This window comes from Ambystoma mexicanum, chromosome 9 (genome assembly GCF_040938575.1).
Source record: "Ambystoma mexicanum isolate Mex_15411 chromosome 9, UKY_AmexF1_1, whole genome shotgun sequence".
Taxonomy (NCBI): domain Eukaryota; kingdom Metazoa; phylum Chordata; class Amphibia; order Caudata; family Ambystomatidae; genus Ambystoma; species Ambystoma mexicanum.
Window position 1 is genome coordinate 364,275,917 of NC_090931.1, and position 23,195 is coordinate 364,299,111.

The following is a 23,195-nucleotide window of genomic DNA, read 5'->3' on the forward strand; positions in this document are numbered from 1 at the left end:
TAAAACCAAATTGTCCACAAACTGCCTAATATAATATATGTCCACTTACTGACATGCGTGGAAGTCTTCCTAAAGATCCTTCACCAGCGTTAAACTCAGTATGTTGCGGCTGTATATATTCATGCCCCACTAGGCTCACATTCTACAATGAAAACACAATCACATTCTGGCACAAAGCAACCGGTTTGCAATCGCAATCACTCAATTGTCAAGAATTATACACATTTCCAAAATTGCATATCTTCACTCTCAGCAAGCTCAGTGGGTAGTAGCTGTAAGAATTGTCATGCCACAACAGACTAAAATTCTGAAATGGAAACCCAGCCAAAATCTAAGGTCACGTGACCACTAGTCCCAACTCATGAGACTGACTTGCAGTACCAATCAATTAATTGTCATAGACAAAACAAATTCTCAATATTTCATACCCTCATTCCAAGCTAATATTGGCAAGAAATCTGCAGCATCTGCTTCCATATGTGGTTGAAAAACGAATGTTATTCCTTATACGGCGATAGCCCAGAGATTTCATAATGCAGACCTGGAAGTATTTCAAATATAGACCATGAGAGGTAAAGAAAAATTCACAGCATATTGTTAATCCTGGAAAAGCCTCTGGAACAGATAACATCTCAGTGGAGTTTTTCAAGAGCAAGCCAGTTGTTTGGGTACCATTATTTCAATGAAATTAATGCTTCTAATGTAGTCTCAAGCACATGGCTAGTAGTGATAATAATTTGAATTTTCAGACAGGGGGATCAAGATCTACCAACAAAAGGCTTTTCCATCTCGCTCTTCACTTGCCAAATTATATTTTCAAAAGTGTCTTGATGAGACTAGAACAGTGGGGAGATGACAACAACTTGCTATACCCAAACAGGCTTTAATAAAAGCACCTTGATTATTGACGAGTCATTTAGAGTCTTCCTCACCTTAAAACGTCTATCTCTTTGAAAAAGCAGCCTATATATATGGCCTTTATCGATCTGCAAATGGCCTTTGATACACTCTCATGCAGCAATCTTTGGCATTCTTTAATATGCATAGATTCTGATCTGTTTACTACATGCAATTTGAGCTTTAAATTATAATAATTATGCTTAAATTGGCTGGGGCATGCTGGTGAATGTACTCAACAAGTTGTGATAAATATGGGAGTCAGAAAAGAGGCTGGCGCCTTTATGATTTTTTATTATACATCAATGACTTTATAACAATTTTAAGACAAGTAGACGCAGATGCACCTAAATTGGCCGGCTGTAATGCAGGATACGCCTATTTGCGTATGACGCTGTATTTATTTTTTAAATGCCCAGCGACTTTCAGCGCCAATTAAACATCTTTGTTGCCAAATGCAGGCAGATAGGTCCATTATTAATATTGCTAAATAATACGACAAAAATAATGCTGTGTTCAACCTCCTGAGCTTCCATATTTCCCCCCAATGCATTTGTATTGAATGACACAGTGCTGCTGAATGTCAAAACCTTTGATTACCTAGAAATCAATTTTTACAAACAATTGAACCGTCCACTTTTGAGTGAGGAGAGCAAACTGACCCTGACCAGGAGAGGTCTGGTGGTCACCAAATTTGCAGTGCATTTTGTTGGAAAGACTCTTTCTCACACCCTGGAAGTCTATACAGACCAGGAGTTTACAGTCAGAAACCAATTTTGCATAATGCAAACAAGACATAATGCCAACAAGAAAATATAAGCTCCTAAAATGTCTCTGCGGTCTACCATACAGCACCTCTTCTCTCCCGGTAAGGTTAGAACTTGGCAGTACAGGAATCAAGTTGACTAATACGTTTAAACCTCTCCTTTATTGGTTAAGATTTTGGAATAACCCAATATGAGTATTTACCGTGAGGAGCTATGTGTTGTACCACGGGGATTTAGGATGTTATGAAATTAGCATAGTTCAAATATGTTAAAGAAACTTGTACTGCACTTGCGATTACAACTCTCTGGGATGGCCTATGTAAATATGGGAACAAATACAAATTGGCACTAGTTCCAGCATTTATTGATGGAGTTCTAAAATATCAACAACTCTAAGCTGTGGTCAGAGTTTATCTCAAAGTATCTATTGCTTAAGCTTTTGTTGGGCTCTGAAGACTATATTGATTTCCAGCAGAAGATTTGTCAAACAATTCTGTTTACGAAATTGCCTTTAAATGTATTAATTACTGGGCTACGGGAACGTTGCCCAAATATCCCTTATGTACACAGTGGGATGAAGATGAATTCCATTTTTTGTTTTTATGTCCTTTATATCAATATCCCAGAAGAGTGTGGCTCAACCCATTGTTGAATAGATTTGGGAGAAGACATATCAGTGATGCAATTCTCTTCCTTAAAGCAAGTCAGCTGTACTATACTTTTCATAACACTGATATTTTTTATGACAGCATGGTTAAAAATAATTTGTTTTTATGACCTATATGCTGAATGGGGCCACTTCTCCGTGCACATTACTTTTAGATTCATTGGGATGTATTATTACGAGACATTTTTTGTATCACATGTTATTTATTTGATTTTTATATTTCATATTGGAATTAATTGTTAAAGTTGTTTACTATACTTATTTTGTCCAAGCTCTTTTAGTTGATAAATGTTCTGAAATGCATTTAATGTGAACTCGGAAAGCTTATAAACCAGGAATTACTATTATTCCAGTCTCCACTTAAACAAGTCATAATTAAATGTGAAATATAAAATCATCAAGTCCCACCAGTGTTCAATAATGTATGTTATTAAATACCATAGAAAAGGACTAAAATCTGGTTGCAGATGTTTAATATACGCTACACCAGACTTCCATAATTATTATCTATATTACCAGAAGTCTCGATCAAAAAACGAGACCAAGCTGCTCTCAATTATCATGATCTAAAATATTACAATATTGTCCTTATCTAGAACAAAGTACATAGGTCACATTTATTCACATTCTGATAACAATATATCAAACATTTCTTGTTTTATATCTTGTGTTGTTCCAACAATGTTAAAAGCTTCAATGATTGTAAAAAATAGAGTAACATCTTTTTCACCCTTAATGGTATATCTTGTTTGCCTTCTGTACAGAGTCTAGAATCAAAAATTTAATATAATCTAAAATTGGTTGTAACATATAGTTACATCTAGATTAAAGTATAACAAATATAGCTTATTACATATATTGTGAACTTACAGCAATTTAAAATGCTTCACTGACTGACAGAGGTTTGGTACATCTTGTTTGGTTGCCTAATGTAAGCAATATAGTATCAGAAATGATCATCCAAAATTAGTTGTAACATGTTGAGGCGCTCGTAAGTTATTAAATACCCAATAAATCCTATGGTGTTACAGACAAAGCATATGTGTTAACTTACTGTCAGTGTATGAAATCTCAAAGATCATGTACCTCTTAAGTAGAAACCAAAGGTTGTTTTCGTGTATGTCCGCACCAATCCTAGTATTTGAATTAGAGAGAACTGAATTAGTGCACCTAAGTTGGTAGTGCTGCCCTATTCATAAGTAGCTTGTGCAATGTTCTAGTCCCACTCCCCGAGGACACTTTGAGGAATAGGGAATAGGATGTGGAAATATTCCAAGAAACACCTATCCTGGGAATACAATGAATTAACATTGCAAGATAAATGGTAAAACTATGTTTTTTTCTGCAAGAGCAGAGCATATTAATTTGGTGCTAGAATGATGTATTGACTGAATCTGAATCTGATCAATGGGTATATTTAGTTGGAGAAGAGGCAATGAGATTTACACATTGTTTGGATATGAACAATTCCCCTGTATTTTATGAAGTTTAGGAGATTACCTCTTTGATCTAGGAGTTTGTGGTTTCCATGACAAGAGCACTTTTAAACTTTAACTGATATGTGAATGGAATTTTGATGCTGCCGTTATAAAAGAACGCCAGGCAGGTTCCTTGTGACTAATTCTTCCACCTGCAGAGAACTGAAACATCAGGGTGAGGAATGCTGAATTGGATTCTTCCAAAGGTGCAGGGGAGACATCTCATCAACAATGTTACTGGCTAAGGCGCAAAGTTGTCCTGTTAGAAGAACAAGTTACTTACCCAGTGTAACGTTCTTTCGACTGGATGTTACTCCCACAGATTCCTCATCTTTGATTTATCCAAGTCTGCTTGCAGCTTGTTCGGATTTTATTTTTCATAGGGTCGAGCGTCATGCAGCATCGAGTATTGGTCCTCAACAGCCTCTGTAGTGTCCCTTGTGATGCTGACGCTGGTATAGGAAGCTTGCATGCTGACCATTACCTCAGTTCGAGCTTTTTCACTCCTTTAAATTGCATGCTGTGTCATAGGAGGAGACAATCTAGACGTTGCGAGGAAGTAAGGTGTATGACATGGAAATTCCAGGCAGACAAGATGGGATGGATGGGAGGGTGATGAAGAATACGTGGGAGGAACATCCACTTTAAAGAACGCTACCACGGGTAAGTAACTTGTTCTTCAAATGGATTGTGTCCTCCCACGTATTCCTCATCTTTGATAGACTCCCAAAGCAGTTTGTCTTAGTAGGTGGGTACCAAGAATGTACTTATTTGTTTATATTATGGAGGACATATTTCCCAAATGTGGCTTCCTCTCCTGATAAAGAATTGGCGCAGTAAAATGTACCAAAAGTATGAAGGGACGATCAGGTTGCCGCTCTGCAAATGCCCTGCACTGGCACACCTCTTTCCAGGGATGAGGAAGCATTTATCCCTTTAGTGGAATGCACCCTCTAACCTTCGGACTGCCATAGAGTAGCATTCTGTTATGCACATGACAATCCATCTATAGATTGTTTGTTTTGTGCCCACCAAGCCTGATCTTTTTCTTTCGTACCCAATGAACATATGGTCCTCTTGACGAACACTTGCTGTCCATCTAATGTAGTGACTTAGTATCCATTTAGGGTCGAATGTAGTCTCTTCTCCTCTTTTGATGGATGAGTAGGTGGATAAAAAGTTGGCAACACGATACATTGTGCAAGGTGAAACTCCAACACAACTTTTGGAAGGAAAGATGATCGAGCTCTTAGAACTACCTTGTCCTTGAAAAAGGATTTGAAAAGTGGTTTAGAAGACAGGGCTTGTAGCTCACTTACATTACGGGCAGGCATGATAGCTACTAGTAAAAGGCTGTTTGCATAGTGAACATTCTTAAAGGACACAAATGTAAAGGCTAAAATGGAGCTCCCATAAGACATCTTAGTACTAAATTCAAGTCCCATGATGGCACGGTGAAGGGAGTAGGTGGAAACAAATTTGTTAGGCCCTTAAGAAATTGTACAACAATCGGCACTTTGAAGTACAATCCCTACAATCCCTTATCCGGATATCTCTTAAAGATTCATAGTGCCGCTAAGTAGCCCTTCACTGTGGCCACTTGCAACCCAGAATGGGTAAGGTGGAGCAAGAAAGATAGAACATGGAGAAGTTTACATGTAAATGGATCATCCTTTCCCTGCACCAGCTGCGCTCCTTATTCCAACGGGAGTGGTACAGGTATTTAGTTGCTGGCCTCCTAGCCGAAAGCAACACCTCCATCACGTGTTCCGGAAGGTCCCAATCCTTATATCTCATCCTTTCAGACACCAGGCGTGAAGATTGAGAGTCCTGATTTGTGGGTGAAGAATGCGACCTCCATCTTGCGAGAGTAGGTCCTCTCTTTGGGGAAGAAAAATTGGAGGGCAGATGGCCATTTTCATAAGGTCCGTGTACCATTTTCTCGCTGCCCCATATGGAGCAATAAGGATCTTGGTTTTCGTGAACTTCCTCAACCTCCTGATCATATGAGGAATGGCGGGAACTGGTGGGAATGTGTACAGAAGTGGGAATTCCCAGACCACCATGAACGCGTTCCCTAGAGGTCCTCTTTGCAGAAATTCTCTGGAGCAGAACAGCTCGCTATTCCGATTGACACTGGCCGCAAACAGATCCACTTGAGGAGTTACCCAAAGAGCGAAGATCTCCGGAAGGACTTCCTGAGCTAAATCTCACTCATGGGAGACTGTGCTCTGCCTGCTCAGAGCGTCTGCTGCTGTGTTCTTTTCTTCAGCTAGATGAACTGCCAAAAGAGTGATTCCTTCTCTCAGTGCCCAGAACCAGAACTGCATTGCCTCTCTGCACAGGAGCAGCGACCCAACGTGTCCTCTTTTGTTGAGGTACTGTATGGCAACAGTATTTTCCGTTATTATAAGGACACTTTTTCCCCGTATTGAGGGCAGGAAGGCCATCACCGCTAGTCTGATTGCCCTCAGCTCTAAAAGGTTCATATGGAGTCTGGACTCTGACAGAGACTAGTGTCCGCTTATTGAAAGATCTCTCATGTGCGCTCCCCATCCTGCCACGGTTGCAAAAAGGGTTATCCTCTCATCGCATTCTCTTGGCTAACCCACAACAGGAGATCCTGGAACAACTCTGTCCGGACCTGAAAAAGGTCTGTCATTCTGCCAGAGAATTAAGACCACTGGGATCTGAGAGCCCACTGAAGGGATCTCATTCTCAGATAGGTGTGTCTGGCCCCAGCAAAATGCAGGATGCCCTCAGGCTGAGTAACCTTAGGAAGTTGTAGGTTGGGAGATGATGGGAACTCTGAAATATTTTTGGACATCTGCAAGAGATGTTGAGCCCTTAACTCTGGTGGTGAAGCTTTTCCCGAGGCGGAGTCAAGGACTACTCCAATAAATTGAAGCTTCTGTGAAGGTGTACAGTGGGACTTATTGAAGTTCATGGAGAAGCCCAGCTCAAAGAGGAAGTGGCAGGTGTGACTGAGATGACTCTGGTACTGTTCTGGGAGACAAGCCCTGATCAACCAGTTGTCCAGGTAGGGGCAGCTGTGAATACCCACTCTCCTTCAACTTGCTGCCTTCACTGCCATAAGCTTGGTGAAGACCATCGGGCTGAGGTGAACTCGAATGGCAGAACCCGAAATTGATAATGAGAACCGCAAACGTGAACCTTAGGTACTTTCTGTGCTTCTGATGTATGGGCACATGAAAGTAAGGATCTAAGTGATCCGACCGCGGTTGATTTTCCCGCAGCAGGAAAGTTTGCATGTGAAATGTACGAACCACAAAAGGTTTGTACATTTCCCATGCGAACACATGTTCAATACCCCTACATACCCACACCCACACCCACAACGACCCCACATACCCCCACCCACACCCTCAACACACCCCCGCCCACACCCCCAACATAAACAGACCCTACTTACCTTCTCTTCATGCTGTGTCCCTGCAGTGCCAGTTCACTTTCACTTCCGTGATCGGGAACCGGCGCCGCAGGGTCCTTTTCTTTTAAAAAAACATTTCGGGAGCTGCAGGGGTTTCCCCCGCAACTCCCGCTCACTATACTGTAAAATATAGTGAGAGGGGTGTTGCGGAGGACACCCCTGCAGTCCCTTTTTTTTCTTTTTTCGGGTGTGCTACAGGGGGGTCCCCCGCGAACACCCCGCTCTCTCAGGGGTGTCCCCCGCAACACCCCGCTCACTATACCACACAGTATAGTGAGCGGGGTGTTGCGGGGGCACCCCCGCAGCCTTTTTTTTTAATACTTACCTACAATGCTATGACCAAAGGTTCGAACTTTTGGTGTTCGAACCTTTGGTGGTAGCATTTTTCAGACTTTTTGTACGGTCAGACCTTTTTTTCAGTTCGATCGTACAATTCCGAAAGTAAGCATCCTGAAGGTCCAATGACACCAGCCAATCCTGGATTCAAAGGGCCTAAAGAATCTGCAAAAGAGTTACCATCTTGAACTTGTCCTTCATGAGGAACTTGTTCAAGCATCTGAAGTCCAAGATGGGACGCCCTTCTCCGTCCTACTTGGGAATTAGGAAGTTGGGAAAGTACCAACCGTGGTTTCTCTCTGCTGCAGGTGCCAGCTCTATTGCACCTTTATCCAACAGGATGAGACTCTCCTTTTGGAGGAGAGGGTCTGGAACCAAAGAAGATCTGGCTTTAGGGGGGCCATCTGGACGTTTCTTTAGGAATGGGAGGCAGCAGCACTGATTGCATCCGAAGTTACGCTTTGCCAGCTCCGGAGATGGTATGACAGTTTGCCTACTACCACAGACTTTTGTTGCTCCACCTGCAACTGAGGGTAAATCTGCAGGTGTTGTGAGGGGTGTTCTACCTCATCTTCCTCTGCCTCCATGAGGAGCTCTCCTCTGACCCAACTGTCCTCTTCCTCTAGAGATGGAGAAATAGACACGATAAGGACGTCTCCTCCATCCTGGACCTGAAGGTTGAGATTGTCTGATTGCTGCCCCTAATGATTTAGCTGCAGCTCTAGAAGCCTGCAACTTCTCCAGGCTGTTGTCAGCCTTTTCTTCAAACAGAAAAGTTCCATCAAAAGGCAGGTCAAGTAAACATGCCTGGACATCCGCAGAAAAACCCAATTTTCTGAGCCATGACATACACCTAAGCACAGTACTGGCAGGCATGGACCTAATTACCCATTCCACCGTATCCAGGTTGGACTGTAAAGACTGCCTCATAGCATCTTTCCATCTTGCACTAGGCTTAAAAAGACTTCCTTTTCCTCTCCCTGCAACGGCAGCTACACCCCAAAGAGAGAGAGAGAGTGTGTGTGTGTGTGTGTGTGTGTGTGTGTGTGTGTGTATTTCTAAGGCACTTGTAGCATTGGCAGATTGTATTGCCATGTTTCCTGCACTAAACACTTTCTTTTCCAAAGAGTCATCTTCTTTGTCTGCAGATGTAGAAGGATAAGCTGTGGACTGAAACGAAAATGTTGCCGCTGCAACAACCAGGCTCTCTGGTGTGGGATGCTTTTTCAGAAAAGGAGGGTCCACAGAAGCTATTCTGTACATTTATGTTAAAAGTTTGTTTACAGGGGAAATGGAATCTGGCTTCAGCCAATTTTCCATAACCCTTCCCATTAAGGCATCACGAAATGCTAGTACAGACTCCTTATCTGGACCGCTGTCTAAAATATCAGTAAGGTCATCAGTCTCTATAGCAGCTACGGGTTTAAACCACCCCAGATATTCAGCCACTTTGCAAATCACAGATCTATATGAAGGATCAGCATATCCAGCCACCTCTGGGTTCCCAAAATCAGTCTCAGGAGATGTTTCCCAGCTGCTGGTCTCTTTAAGGGATTCAACCAGATTTTGCATCTTGGACTCCAGAGAAATAAGTTCTTTGGGAACATTTGGTGTTCCAAACTCATAACCAAAAGGGGCTTGATCCTCCTCATCTTCCTCGAAGATGGACCCCATTTGCCTGAAGAAAAGAGGTCAAGGAAGGGTTTGAATGACTTGGTCAGTTCAACAACTGGTTTTACAGTCTTCAGAGGCACTAAATGCTCCGATGGTGTCAAAGGCGTGGAGGGTTTTGGCGACTTCCTTGAAGCGGTCAGTGAATGAGCCAACGGGTTAACATACTTTGACGGCTTCAAGTGAATCACATGTCACGAAGGCTCAGGCAATAAACTCAACGGCTTCGATACCTTCAATGAAGGCTTCATTACAGGAGATGAAGGCCTCGAGTGGGTAAACAGTGGCTTTTTCTTATGTGTTGATGAAGACTCGTTTGACTTGCTTCAAGGAGACCCTCTTCGCGGACTCTGAGACGCGTGGGGGGGGAGACATGCAAGACTCCTTTCTGGTCTTGTCAGATGCTGAAGGGTGGCTTTGTTTCCCTGACTCAGGGACATTCGGAGGAGCTTGCCTCTGAAAAATGTCAAGCATTTTTAAGAGGAAGCTTTCCCAATACTGCAGGAGTCTCTTTGACAACAACATTTTTTCGGGAGAGGAAGAAGACAATGACGGGGACCTGTGACACTGTTTCTAACTCTAATTGTGAGAAGCAGTCTACTAGCTTCGTGAACAGGACCTCAAACGTCTTCAATGTTTTGGATGTTTTCTCTCGGGGGAATAATCACTCAATTCGGAAGACGACTTTCTTTTGAATAGGGTAACGGATGGGGATTTAGGAGAGGGCTTACCTGCATCGAGTTTCCCCTTCTTGTGGCCTGCCCCCAAACACCACAGACAGACACAGTGAGGGTGTGTTATGGACATTTTTTCCCCACAGTCTGCACACAGTTTGAAACTTGTCTTTGGTGTCGGGGACACGTTCAAAGAATATCGAATCGACTTGCTTGAAGGAACAAACATAATTGAAATTTCGCTGAGGTGATTACCTCTGAAGCACACAGAAATGCAGAAAAAACAAAACTGAGGTAGCCGTCAGCACGTGTGCTCCATATACCAACGTTGACATCACGAGGGACGTCGAAGACCAGGACTGTATGCTGCACGATGCTCAACCCTATGAAAAAGATGTCATAAGCTTGTGTAAGGAGAAAATGAACAAACAGGGGTGGACTGAGAACCAAAAGAGGCCCTAGACATTATTTTCAAAGTGGCCCCATATTACACATTTTCAGCAAGCCCAATCCTTTTCCTAATCGAAAATTTGGAAATACCACACAAAAGAGGCCCAGGGTGCAGAGGCCTACTGGGAAATCTCCAAATTCCCTATAGGCCAGTCCACCCATGTGAACAAGATGCCAGGCTTCTAACCATCTGTAAGAACATCAGTATGTATTATTTTCAAGGATTGAATTATATGGGAGGAAAAAGGGATGGCTTGTCCAAAAGGGACTTAAAATTATGATACCAGTTGACTGTAGTGGATTTTGACAAAAGGAAATAAGAGATTTATAGATTATGCAGTCATAAATATTGCCATGGAAGTGGGTCGGAAAAAGATAACAAATGAGTCAAGCCCATAGAGGACTAACATATATAAGGGAGGGCACAGTGAGATGGCTAGGTCAATTTCAGTGTGGGTTGAAATCACTTACAATCAGTGTGATGATGCCCACAAGAAGAGTGTAGGAACAGATTTCTGTTCAAAAGGAACACAAGTGTGTTGGAACCTGCTGAAACCTTACTAGAATTTGTGATTTAGCATTATTTACTAAAACTATAGGCTGTGGGGCCGATTAAATAAATATACGACCTAATTAAGGTGAGGCGCTAAATCGGAAGGATAAAACATTGGGGGAGAAGGTGTTAATATAATGCTAACCTCTGTGATCAGATCTAACAGACATTTCAGAGACCCCCATTCATTGAGCCAAGACACCTACTTATTCAAAATCACTACCTGCGAAGATAATATTGGAGAGTAGGGGACTGATTGCCGTACCAATGGCTGAATAGAAATGTTACATTATTGCTAAGGACCAGAAGAAAATTTGGTACATTTGAGGTATTTTGCATCTTGACTCACCAGTACTGATCATGAGTTGCGATAAACCCCAAGGAAAAGTACAATAAACCTCCAGTACAAGGGATCAGAGTATCACTAACTCGCTTGAAGGGTTCTGGCGAAATCCAATTAACTGAAGGACATACCACACTTGAGGGCCTGCTGGCACCCCAGGGTCCCACAATCATCATGTCAGAGTTCAAAAGATCCCCTGGTACTATGGAGGACTTGTCTCGCGGCCAGGTGCTTTCAACTGAGGTGATACTTGCAGGTATGTCCATAGAGATTAATCCCTTTTTTGCATGTGATGTTGTAAGTACCAAAGCTGTGAATATGACCCTCATACCGGTACTGAGAGGTGCTGTTCATTTGTATACCATTCTTAGTTAAAAATCCCTCTTTGTGAGATATGTCAGCTTGCATCCAATAACAAAACAACTCAAGTCGGTTCTTCTGGGAACTCAGTGCTATTTAGGCACAGAACATTCGAAGAATCACTAGAAGGGAGTTTCCCAAGCAGGATACACAGTATCAATGTGGGCCAGTCTTGAAAATCAGGGTGCCACAAGTCGCGCACATCACTAAAGTTCGGCAGGCAAACAGTATGGGGAGCTGTCAATTTCTTTTGAATGAAGTCCCTATATAACTTGCTTCTAAAAATGAAGAATGACAAACTAAGTAAACATCGGCCAAAGTGCTAAGTAAACAGTTTACAACCCTGCACTGAGGTGGAAAAACAGGAATTGGTTCAGAATTTTTGATGAAATGTAGCATGGATGAAGTCCATCACCTTGATGAGAGGGCTTGACTCAAGCGAAAGACATTTACAGAGTCAAAGGAGACAAATCAAGAGTACACAATACCAACTGAGAAGCAACTATGTTTTTTTTATTTTTATTATTTGCTTTTAATCTATTTAGATTTTTACAAAGACGTTTTGATCCTGTTGGTAAGTATATTAGTGTTTTGACTGCGTTCTCTGCATGGACCAAGAAAGAAAAGTTCTGCATGTGAATAGACTTCAGAAGGAGGCGCAATATCTTCATCTTCTAACTAGAAAGGCTAGTCCGGTTGAGGTTGAGTGGCCTTCTCCAAGGTGATGTTTAGAAGTTTGGTCACTGCTATTAGCCATCTAGTAGCAACTATGTTATTTTTCATGCTGCATATTTATTTGCATGTTTACATTTTGGGTGAAACACACCCATAGACTTAGAAACATGACAGTCTTGAATAGTGCACTTTGCATTGAAACGGCGGGCCGCACTCTCATCCTGCTCTATTTAGATTGTTAACGCCTCCCTCAACCAGGCGTTTTCCCAGCTTGCTTAAGAACAGGGTTGATCTGTTCATTCATTAAGAAATCCCCCCTGAACCCAGAAGACCTCGACAACTACTGACCAATCACCAGCCCCCCATTCTTTGGGAAAATCATTGAGACAGTAGTGGCAAATCAAGTTAATGAGCAAATCAACCGTTCAGCATTGCTCAAGGGCTATCAATGTGGGTTCCATTTGAAATGCAGCACCGAAACAACCACTATCCAGGTCATTGATGGTGCTCTCCAAACCATTGACAAAGGGGATTCCTGCCTCCTGGTCCTTGTGGACTTATGTGCCACTAGTCCCAGATCATCCCCCTTGCACAAAGAATGGGCTCCGCGGCAACAGTGCACTTGCACACTTGGGCGTTCTCAATGTCACTGAGCCTAGTAAGATCGCTGTTTTGTTTTCCCGTTCCCCTCCCCTGCCTTGTCGCGCTCTGAAACACTTGTGTACGAGTGCGAAAGAAATAAAATATCAATTCAATTCAATTCAGTTAATAGTTCTCATATGGTTCTCCTCCTACCTCTCAGACAGATACCAGGCTATCCAGGTGGGCACCTTAGGATCTAACCACCCCACCGGTTACCCTGGGAGTGAGTGCCACAGGGGTCAAACCTCTCCCAGGTGACCTTTCATGGAACCACAGGGATCACTCCTTGACTACCCAAACATTTCACTACACCAATTATCGGACAACACCCAGGTGTACCTTAAATTAAACTGCTCCCACAACATCACTCACCTCCAGAAATGCCTTGTCACCATGCAAACCTGGTTGATAAACACATACCTAAAACTCAACCTTAGCAAAATGGAATTTGTGCTACTCTGCAACTCCTTCAAGTAGGAAACCATGGAAGGATGGCTGAATGTGATGCACCTGGGCAAATTCAACCCCTAACTTGCCCCGTCCACCAAATTCCTCAGGTTCATCGTGGACAGCAACATCTCCTGTCAGCTGCACATCAACAAGAAAGCCCAGAACGTGTGATACCAGATCACGCTGCTCCTCCAGATTAAAACTTTCCTCCTTCCACAGGGATTCTGGTGCCTAGTACAGGTTCTACTGATTGCACACATTGATGGGAGTAATTCCCTCCTCAGAAGGCTTGCCATGGTACACCTCACTCCATTCAAAGCAGTCCATCATGCTGCAGCTCACCTTATCACTGATTCAAAAAAACTCAACCACTTTACCCCCATTCTGTGTGACCTTCAATGTAACTGTTGCTTTCCAAAATTGCCTTTAATACCTACAAGGCAACCACCGCCCAGGCGCCTGCTTATCTTGAGAACAGCCTTAACAGCTCAGGTGCGACACCCCTCTGTAGGACCCAGACCGTTGCTAGGAAGGAAGCTAAATTAGCCCCCAGGACTTTCAAAGCTTCTGAAGTTCAGGAAAGAACTGACCACCCTGCTATTTAGGAAAATCCAATGCATCACTTATGTAACTAGAAGAGGTGGTAGAGTAAAACAAAGAGGATGCACTAGAGGAACAACAGGAGGAGGTGGTAGGAGAACATCAGGAGAAAGAGAAGTTAGCCTTGCAGTTTAGAAGGACAAGCTTGGTCGAAGGCATAGAGTTTTGCTGAGACCCTGATCTGAAGATATTAAACTCCTTTGGAGGGAGGAAGGAGAAGGGTGTGGCTGGAAGTGATGAGCAACAAGACCAGCATAGGAGTAGTGAGGCGATGAGAGGGGCGGGAGTCAGGACACTAAGCAAGGGGTGGCATGGGGGGCTAAAGGAATCCCTCAAAACATTCACATTAAGGGAAAGAAATGGTGCATGTACCTCTTAAACCCAGGACTAAGTCACTACAGTTTCTGCAACAGCTATGCGACAATAACTGTACTGCAGAAGCCCTCCTTTTGACTCTACAGAAAACCCTTGCTGTTCCTAGAACAGGTAATTACTCTCTGCAAAACATTAGCTGATCAAGGCCCCTACAACAGCGGTTGGCAAACTGTGGCCCTCCAGATGTTTTGGCCTACAACTCCCATGACACCTCATCTTTGACTACGATGGCTACAGTTGAATGGAGAGGTAGGCCAAAACATCTTGTGGGCTAGAGATTACCCACCACTACCCTACATATAACATATTCTATGAGTATTCCTCACTTTTACCGAAAATACACCTTTGCTTTTTCTGTAAAAATGCAGATGGTAAATTGGGATAAGGCATATAAAAGCGGGTTGTGGTGAAGGAGGGGGTGCGTACCTCCTGCCCGCCATTTTGCAGTAAAAGAAAGTAATAAAATAGGCCCAAACAAATTGGGATAAGTGTGTTACGGTGGGGAACAAATCTGGTAACTCAGATCTATTCTATGCAAGTCCACTAAGTGGGACTGTGGCAAAGTGCTCAGTTACGTTTCCAATGTAATTAACACTGCAGTTTTGTCCTAGCATTAAGTGTTGTATCTTGGGTGGATTAACTCAAATCTGGAACCATTAGATGTAGACTTGGATGGTCCCGGCTGCTCAAGAGAATCTGCAGTTTAATCCTCCATGTCTCATCCTTCATCCCCTCTTCCCCCACTAATTGTCCATCAGTTTAACATGTGTTTCAATAACATTTCACCTTTTCAGTTTCCATGATACACAGGTTTATACTGGTCACAAAATGGTGCAATGCTAGCAGTTTGCAATATTACAGACCAGTCTGTGAAATCTGCAAGATGTCAGTCACTACTGTGCATCATGCCATCACATCAATGCACTCCTCTTCACGCCATTGTCTTTTACAACTTGCTTCCCAACATTTGTCCAAAAAGGTTCACGACCTCCCAACGCCCCAAGTAAAAATCCAAGTGTCTTACTCTCATCCGGATTTGGGGCAGCTAAGATGGCACTGTGCTTCCTCTTCACCTCCTCCACATTCTCTGCGATTTTGTCAATGAACCCTCGGATTTCCTCCACCTGGAAGGAAAATAAAGGGGGGGCAGTGGAGCGTTTGTCAAGCATTCAGTTAGTTTAGTACAATGTTATGTGACAGTACTCAACAATGACTGGCAATGTGCTTATGATGATCCTACTGCTCCTCTTAAAAAGAAGCATGGACATACCTGTTCAAAGAATTCATCCATGAATCGGTCACGGTCCACGCTGACTGTGACTTCATCATCTTCGTCACTGTCCTTTGCCTGAACATAAACAAACCCACATGTTAGAAACAAGTCAAATTCACCAATGGACATACATACAAGGTCTTCTCCCTTTCCAGTAAGAATGTTCATCATAGTTGAGGCTAAGTTAAATAAATAGTCAAAGCTTACGATCACTGGATAGGCTTCTTGTTGCTATAGCACGGAATCAATCGCAAGGGGAAAACATATTTGTGAAAGAGTCAGGTCTATATAACGTTTGTGAAAGCTGAAAGGTTCTACCTGGATCATATCACAAGCTAATTCCAGTGAAATGGAGCTATTAAAGGAAGAAACTCTTCTCCTCTCAAATGGAGATAACTGCTGCCCAGAGATTGGTGGACGTGTGTATTACACCTCAATTTATGAAATAGGAAAATATGGCCCCTTTGATAGAGTGAGTTTGATTGAATAAATGGGTGCACAGGTAACCAGTGTAGCATGTGCCATTTTGGAGTGATATGTCACTTTCCTCCTGTACTGGTCAACAAGTGACATCATCCCGAGACCTCACTGTTCAGATCGAACACAGATTTCACAAAGTTTCAGACTCTCCCCCCTCCTTCATATTGAATGAAAGCATCTATTGACACAAAATCACTGCTTGAAACCTCACCACAGGGAAGTATACACCCAGGGAAGGAAACACTGTCAGTGGATAGCCACCATACCCACAGATAAAAGCTCCCAGATATAGAGCCCCCCCCCCGCTAGAGTAACTCAACATTGTCCAGTGTTAAGCCAAGTATGTTTCTCTTCGGGAGCATCTCCAACCCACCTACCCCTTGAAAGGTGAAGCGGTTCTGTCTCTATAAGTAAGATCTTCCAGGCTCTGGAAAGGTAACCAAAGTCTCTGAGTATATTGAAGCATCAGGGCTTCTGAGAAAGGATCTTCTTTATCACAATAGTTTTACGAGTGGTCCTCATGAAAAGCTACCCAGAACGGACAAAAGGTACTTTGATCTGTGAAGAAAGAGTCCCAATTTCCCTGGCAAATGCGAGCACCCGAGGCATTAAATGTATCGCCATACGCAGGTTGTAAGCTTTACTGATAGTTGCCCCTCAAGGTTATAATAATAGAACCCTAACATAATGTCTAGTATCCATAGCAGTTTTATTGTTACTTTTAATGCCCTCTGGTGCTTAGCCTGGCATTTGCCAGGGGATTGTGCAGCTCTTTCCTCATAGTTCAAAGTACTCTTTGTCAGTGTATGTCTGGTTCTACATTGTTTCATCGAAGTGAATTATTTTGTTGTAATTCACATCGATGCAGTTACTTGGACTTTTGTTTCCGTTCATTTTTTATATATAAGCAGGTTTCTCTCCCACACTCCTACCCACTGGCCACCCGCCCTTATACCATTTACCCTCAAATATACATATATTAATTACTTCCCCACAAAGTAAATAACTAGACGCACGTCACAGTACTTCATTTCGATGAAACTGAACACCTTTTATGGTGCCTTTGATTTATTTTGTACTCTTGAATAGGTCTAACGTGCAGAGACTTTCCACTTCTATGAATGATCCTAAACGGAATGTGTACATGGACTAGGCAGTTTATGACTTGCAAGTGTTTCAAAGGAACAGAAAGCATGTTAGGTCTTCTACAATGCGTCTGTCCTTTAACGGGAAATGATCTAACCAGCCAGTAATCTCCTTGGGCATTGCCGAAAAAACAATTCCATTATCCAAAATTGACCAAGAATTGTAATTTGAGATGATTAATATTGATTGACTAATCACTGTGCCTTATTGACGTATTGACTCAATGCAGATTGCTCCGAATTATACTTATTAGAAATAACGTTGTTAAATGGCACGTATTACTGAAATTATTTGGTAGTGAAGTAAAAAGCAGCTGTTATGAACCCCTACTTTAAAGGGTTGCTTGCAAGGAGCATGGAAATCCACGTCTTAGCTGAGCTTCATTTACAGGCCCACTCTGCAGCAGAATCCTGATGCAGTTAAGCAATTAATGGTACTCCTGATGGATCATATCCATGTAGCACAGGGTAAACACAGACACGCAAATGCATAGCCCACTAGGCTACCTGAGTAAACACAGACCTGAGATACAAATGTATGGTATTACCCAAATTGTTGGAACACAATTGTTCGAATTACCTAATTGACCGAAAGTCGAGGGTCCGAATTGACCTTTGAACAATTGACCGTATATATATGCTGAAACTCGGATTGACTTCGACAAATACATGCGTAAAGTCAGATTGAAAAAATTCTTTACCATGTATCCACCTAAACTTAAATCAAAATCTAATCTCCAGGGGGGCACTGATGTTTCTATTCACGATGCATTTACTTTAAGAGATTTGGGAGATCTAGAAACTGATGGGGATCGTGACATGGATGTTTGGGACCAAGAATCTGCCTCCATGTATGTTGACACAGCTTGGCCTGGCAAGACACAACTCAAAGCTAAATCACGCTTTAACCCGGTATTTAATCCAGGGGGACATGTTGAGGCCTTTCAGGATTTGGTGGTTCAGGATCTAAAAAAAATCAGGAAGAAACGGGTGCCTCATAAAACTAATCTTACTTCATCACAACAATGCACTATTGAACGTTTGGGTGCCATGACGGACTGCATTATCAAACCATCAGATAAGGTCATGAATATCGTCCTCATGAATCGTGATGATTATATCAAAGAGGCCAATAGACAACTACTGAAAAAGGACTGTTATGCTAAATTACTAAAGGATCCATCTGGAACCATGAGTGACAAATTAGAGCATCTATTACAGACATGGAAAGAGAAAGACCTGTTGGATGAGGACATTTGTTCTTATCTACATCCGAAGTTCCCAGTTATTCCGACTATTTACTTTCTGCCTAAAGTACACAAGAGCCTTATAAGGCCTCCTGGCAGACCAATAGTCACCCTATGTGGTGCCTTGCTAGAAAACACTTCGAGATTCATTGATGAGTCTTTGATGTCCTTTGTTACTACCTTGCCTTCTTATCTTCGTGACACCAAAGATTTTCTCAGTCGTATAGAAGGTATACCATGGGAATCTACTTTTCTATTAACAACACTTGATGTAGTCTCTCTCTACACGTCAATTAGACATTCAGATGGTCTTAAAGCATGTAAACATTTCTTGCATACCAGATCTTTGAATTACCTCCAACATTCTCAAATGATATTGGAAATGATTTTGCTTTGTTTAACTAATAATTGTTTTCTTTTCAACAAGCAGTTCTTCAGGCAATTACAAGGTACTGCTATGGGTTCTACATTTGCCCCCTCCTATCCTAATTTGTTGATGGGCTGGTGGGAGAAATTTGTTGTATGGGATCCTAGAAACTGTCACCACACATCCAAGATTGCCCTATGGCTTAGATACATAGATGATTTTTTATCATTTGGGAAAGAACTAGTGCAGAATGGTTGGATTTTGTCACAGTACTCAACATCAATGATCTTAATCTGCAGTTCACGGAGAGCCACAGCAAGACTGCTATTACATACTTGGATATTCTTGTTACTGTGGCTCAAGGTGAATTGACCACTTGTCTGTTTAGAAAACCTACTAGTTCTAATATCCCTCTTCACGCCAAGAGTAATCACCCTACAGCTTTAAAATGGAGTATCCCCTATGGGGAGTTCATTCGCATACGCAGAAACTGTTCCAAGATCGAAACATTTGATTGCGAATGTACCCTCATGGCCAACAAATTTAAGCAACGGGGTTACCCCAAAAAAGTGTTGGAGAGAGCCTTCCATAAAGCTAGAGCGATTGATCGCTCTCTACTTTTGTCAGCTGACATCCCTGAACATAGAACCACAGACACCAGTGAGACACGTCTTATCTTGACTTATGGTGAGGGTGCCCACAAGATTCGACAAGTCATGCAACGTCATTGGCATATCCTTAAATCAGATGAGCATTTAAATACTATTTTGGGAGATCGCATTAATATTACTTTTCGCAGATCTACCTCATTTAGGGATACCTTAGTTCCCAGCTTTATGAGGCCTATTGACAATGCATTGACCGATGGTTGGTTAAACACCAAACCACGAGGCTTTCATAAGTGTTCCAAATGTAAAGCCTGCACTTATGCAGTCAACAAGACGTGTTATATACATCCTATCCTGGGTAACAATGTTCAAATCGCATCCAGAATCACTTGCGATACAGAATTTGTGGTCTATGTTTTGAATTGCCCTTGCAATATGTGGTATGTGGGCAGTACAAAGGGTAAATTGAAGCTGAGAATGCTGCAACACATAAGAGCCATAAGAAATGTTGATCCCAACTATCCGATGGCTCTGCATTTTCAGTCTCAACATGAAGGTAAATTGGAGGGCTTTTCCTTCTTTGGTATTCGGACAGTGCCTAAATCACCCAGAGGTGGTAACCGGGAGTTAATGTTGAGACAACTGGAAACTAGGTCCATTCTCGACCTTGAAACAAAAAAACCCAGGGGCCACAATCTTGAAGAAGAGTTATATACGTTTTTAGGTACCAATTAAGTATACTTTGTGAATTTTCTTGCACCTTTATGCAATACTAGGTACCTGCAATGTTCAAGAGTGACCCCTTGTGTGTTTAATATTTGAATACTTTTCCATTCCGGTCCACACTCTTTTGTATTAATGTACATTAACTCTTCTTTCTTCTTCTTTTTTATTGATGCATCTTACAGGTTCTTTCTCCAAATGATTGTGAAGCATATCTTGCATATGATTGTTTTTAACATGATTTTTAGGAGGGTATTTTCCATTGATATTTATCACTTTGATCAATATTTTTGTATAGCTTGGTTTTAGGCTTCTCAATTGCTTTTTTACTCTGTCCCCATATCTTGGTTTTTTGTCTCGCATTGTCTTATTGTCGATTGATTATTTGTAGCTTGGTATGTAGTCTTTTTACGGTAATAATTTCCCAGTGATGTTATTTTCCTTGCTGGGCTCATCGAGCGGAAAGGTTCTTGAGGATTTTTTTTATAGGGAATAGTTTACCATTCATGGTAGGTAATTTTAAGTAAAGTTTTTTGCACTTGGACTTTATTGGGGATAAATTTGTTGTCTACTTTACAGCCGTCCATGGATGCATGTTTTTCTGTTGTTCCAGTCGCATTGTTATTTTATCTATTTGTGAGATATATATATTTATTGACTTTCATTCTTTTATCTATTTGATTGTTAAATCGTATTATGTGACTTAGTATATGCACCACAAATTTAGGAACATATTTGTGCATCCATGGACGTAGAGCACTGTGCATTTTATCATTGCTGTTGTCTGGACATTTCTCTCCTTTAAACTTTTTCCCTATTTTGCTGCTAAATATTATGCATTTTAACAACTGCTGCTATTGCACTAAGCACTTTAAATTTGCTGCTAAAGCACTTAGCACTTTACATTGCTGCTAAAGCACTAAGCACTTTATATTGTCTCAAGACTGCATTATTATGTTCGATTTGTATTACACCTCGCATATGTATGCGTAAACTTAGACCTACATGACTATATATCTTTGTTTACTCGAGACTAACGTTGGACACTTAGAATGGCTACATTTTGTCTAGTAAACACATCATGTTGTGGGGCTGCTTGGACACCGTTGAGGTAATGGCTGTTTCAGACGTTATAACGTGGACAGACCTACAAGGCAGGGCTCGTCATATTTGGCGGTTGCCCTAGAATGGCATTATTTTTTTACTTTATTTTTATCTTGGGTACCAGCCTTTGTTGACAGACATATCATTGGAAAACACACGTTTATTTTGAACGATGTGTATTTATATATATTTATATAACCTTTTTTATATATATTTTTTCCTTAGACACTCGTTATGTACCTGAGGTTTTCTTTTTGCCATTTTTCTTTTTGCCATTTTCCTCCACTGTCCTCGCAGCCAGCACATCTGTGCAATTGTTGCTATATTCTTCATCATATAATATTTGGTTGATGTATTGACACCAATGATGTGTTTTTATTTTATTTTATTTTATTTAATACACTGCATGTTGCAGTGCTTTAAATGTTCTAAGATGGCTGCCATGTGTTCATCAATTTGTACCACCTCGTGAATGGGGACATTCTATGCACTTGTATCATAGAGGTTTTTAAAGCATATATAAGAAGTCCTTCTTCCATGAAACACCCTACCTATGTGAACAAGCTGTCAGTGTACCGCGAAACGCGTCATTTTGTATCCAGGCTTTCCCTTTTTGCTGCACCTTTTTATCAATAAAGAAACATTTGTGCTGCCTGGATTTGCTGTCATGCCTTTTCCTTGCTGAGACTGGATTTCGTTTCTCAGCTGCTCTTGGGAGTGCAATCCATAAAATCTTGCCCTGTTTTAGGGCATTTTTTCTTTTTATGAAAAAAAATATATATATATATATATATTGGTTTGGTTTTATCTATAAATGTCACCCCTACTGTTTAATCTTTACTTGAGGTATATCACGTGACCAAGCACTCAGTTGAGTGTGAAACGCGTTGTGTGCGGGCCGTTTTGACAGGCGTCCTGCCTCTGTTTTTGCTACTTTTCCAGCTATATTTTGTATTTTTTGTTTTTTTAAACAAATTTCTTTGTACAACATTAAATAATTTTTTATGACCTTCCTAGTGTTGTGCGCTGTGCTTTTTCCGTTTTGGAAATTGGGCATTTATTGTTTTATTTTGGCTGCGGAGAGTGCGGTCGTTTTCCTCTTCTCTCTTGATGTATATAGATATATTTATATATATAATGTGGGGTCGCAGGGGGTTTCCCCCCGCATAAATGTAACAATTGACCTTCACAATTTGGTCAATTGTGCAAAGGTCAATTGTAATTCGAACAATTGTAGTTCGAACAATTCGTATACAACCAAATGTATAGCTTACTAGGCTACCTGAGTAAACACAGACCTGGGATGCAAATGCATAGCTCACTAGGCTACCTGAGTAAAGGCAGACCTGAGATGCAAATGCACAGCTCACTAGGGTACCTGAGTAAAGACAGACCTGCAATGCAAATGCATAGCTCACTAGGCTACCCGAGTGAATGGACGCTCTTCGTTATCATTCTAGAAAGAATCCCAATGTACATGAAACTGACTAGGGTGAAAATTCTTTAGGCACAAGTCTATAGATTGAAGAAAATGAATGTTCTCTTTTGTAACTTGTTGTTTCTTCCCCTATCTATACACTCGCCAGAATTACTATAATGTGGACTTCTTCTTCTAGCTAGGACACTGTATCAATTCCAAATACATAAGCGCACATCAATATTCTTACATATTTGGAGTAGATTATTCTAAAGCCTCCCATCACGATGTCCAGGTCTTCTCTGCTCTATACTTTTAAATGTTTTGCTAATAGTGGTCCAAGGGTGGCCCCTGCTTATCTTTTTTTGTCTTACAATTTGAACTGCCCTTACTCTATTATTATTTGAACATTTGTAAAGTGCAAAACTAAGACCCAAAGGCA

The 23,195-nt window shown here is 41.6% G+C and overlaps 1 protein-coding gene across 2 annotated transcripts in view; it reads right to left on the minus strand.

Moving 5' to 3' along the window:
* Window positions 1-23,195, minus strand: part of STX1A (syntaxin 1A) — a 907,227-nt gene that overhangs the window by 545,913 nt on the left and 338,119 nt on the right. For both annotated transcript variants that reach the window (XR_011274587.1, XM_069614796.1), the window contains exons 2-3: window positions 15,660-15,737; window positions 15,414-15,513 (exon numbers count right to left, since the gene is read on the minus strand). Coding sequence is in view for 1 of the 2 variants with exons in the window: in XM_069614796.1 (XP_069470897.1) it covers window positions 15,414-15,513; window positions 15,660-15,737 (178 nt within the window). In the remaining variant the exon portion in view is untranslated. The remainder of the gene's footprint in view (window positions 1-15,413; window positions 15,514-15,659; window positions 15,738-23,195) is intronic.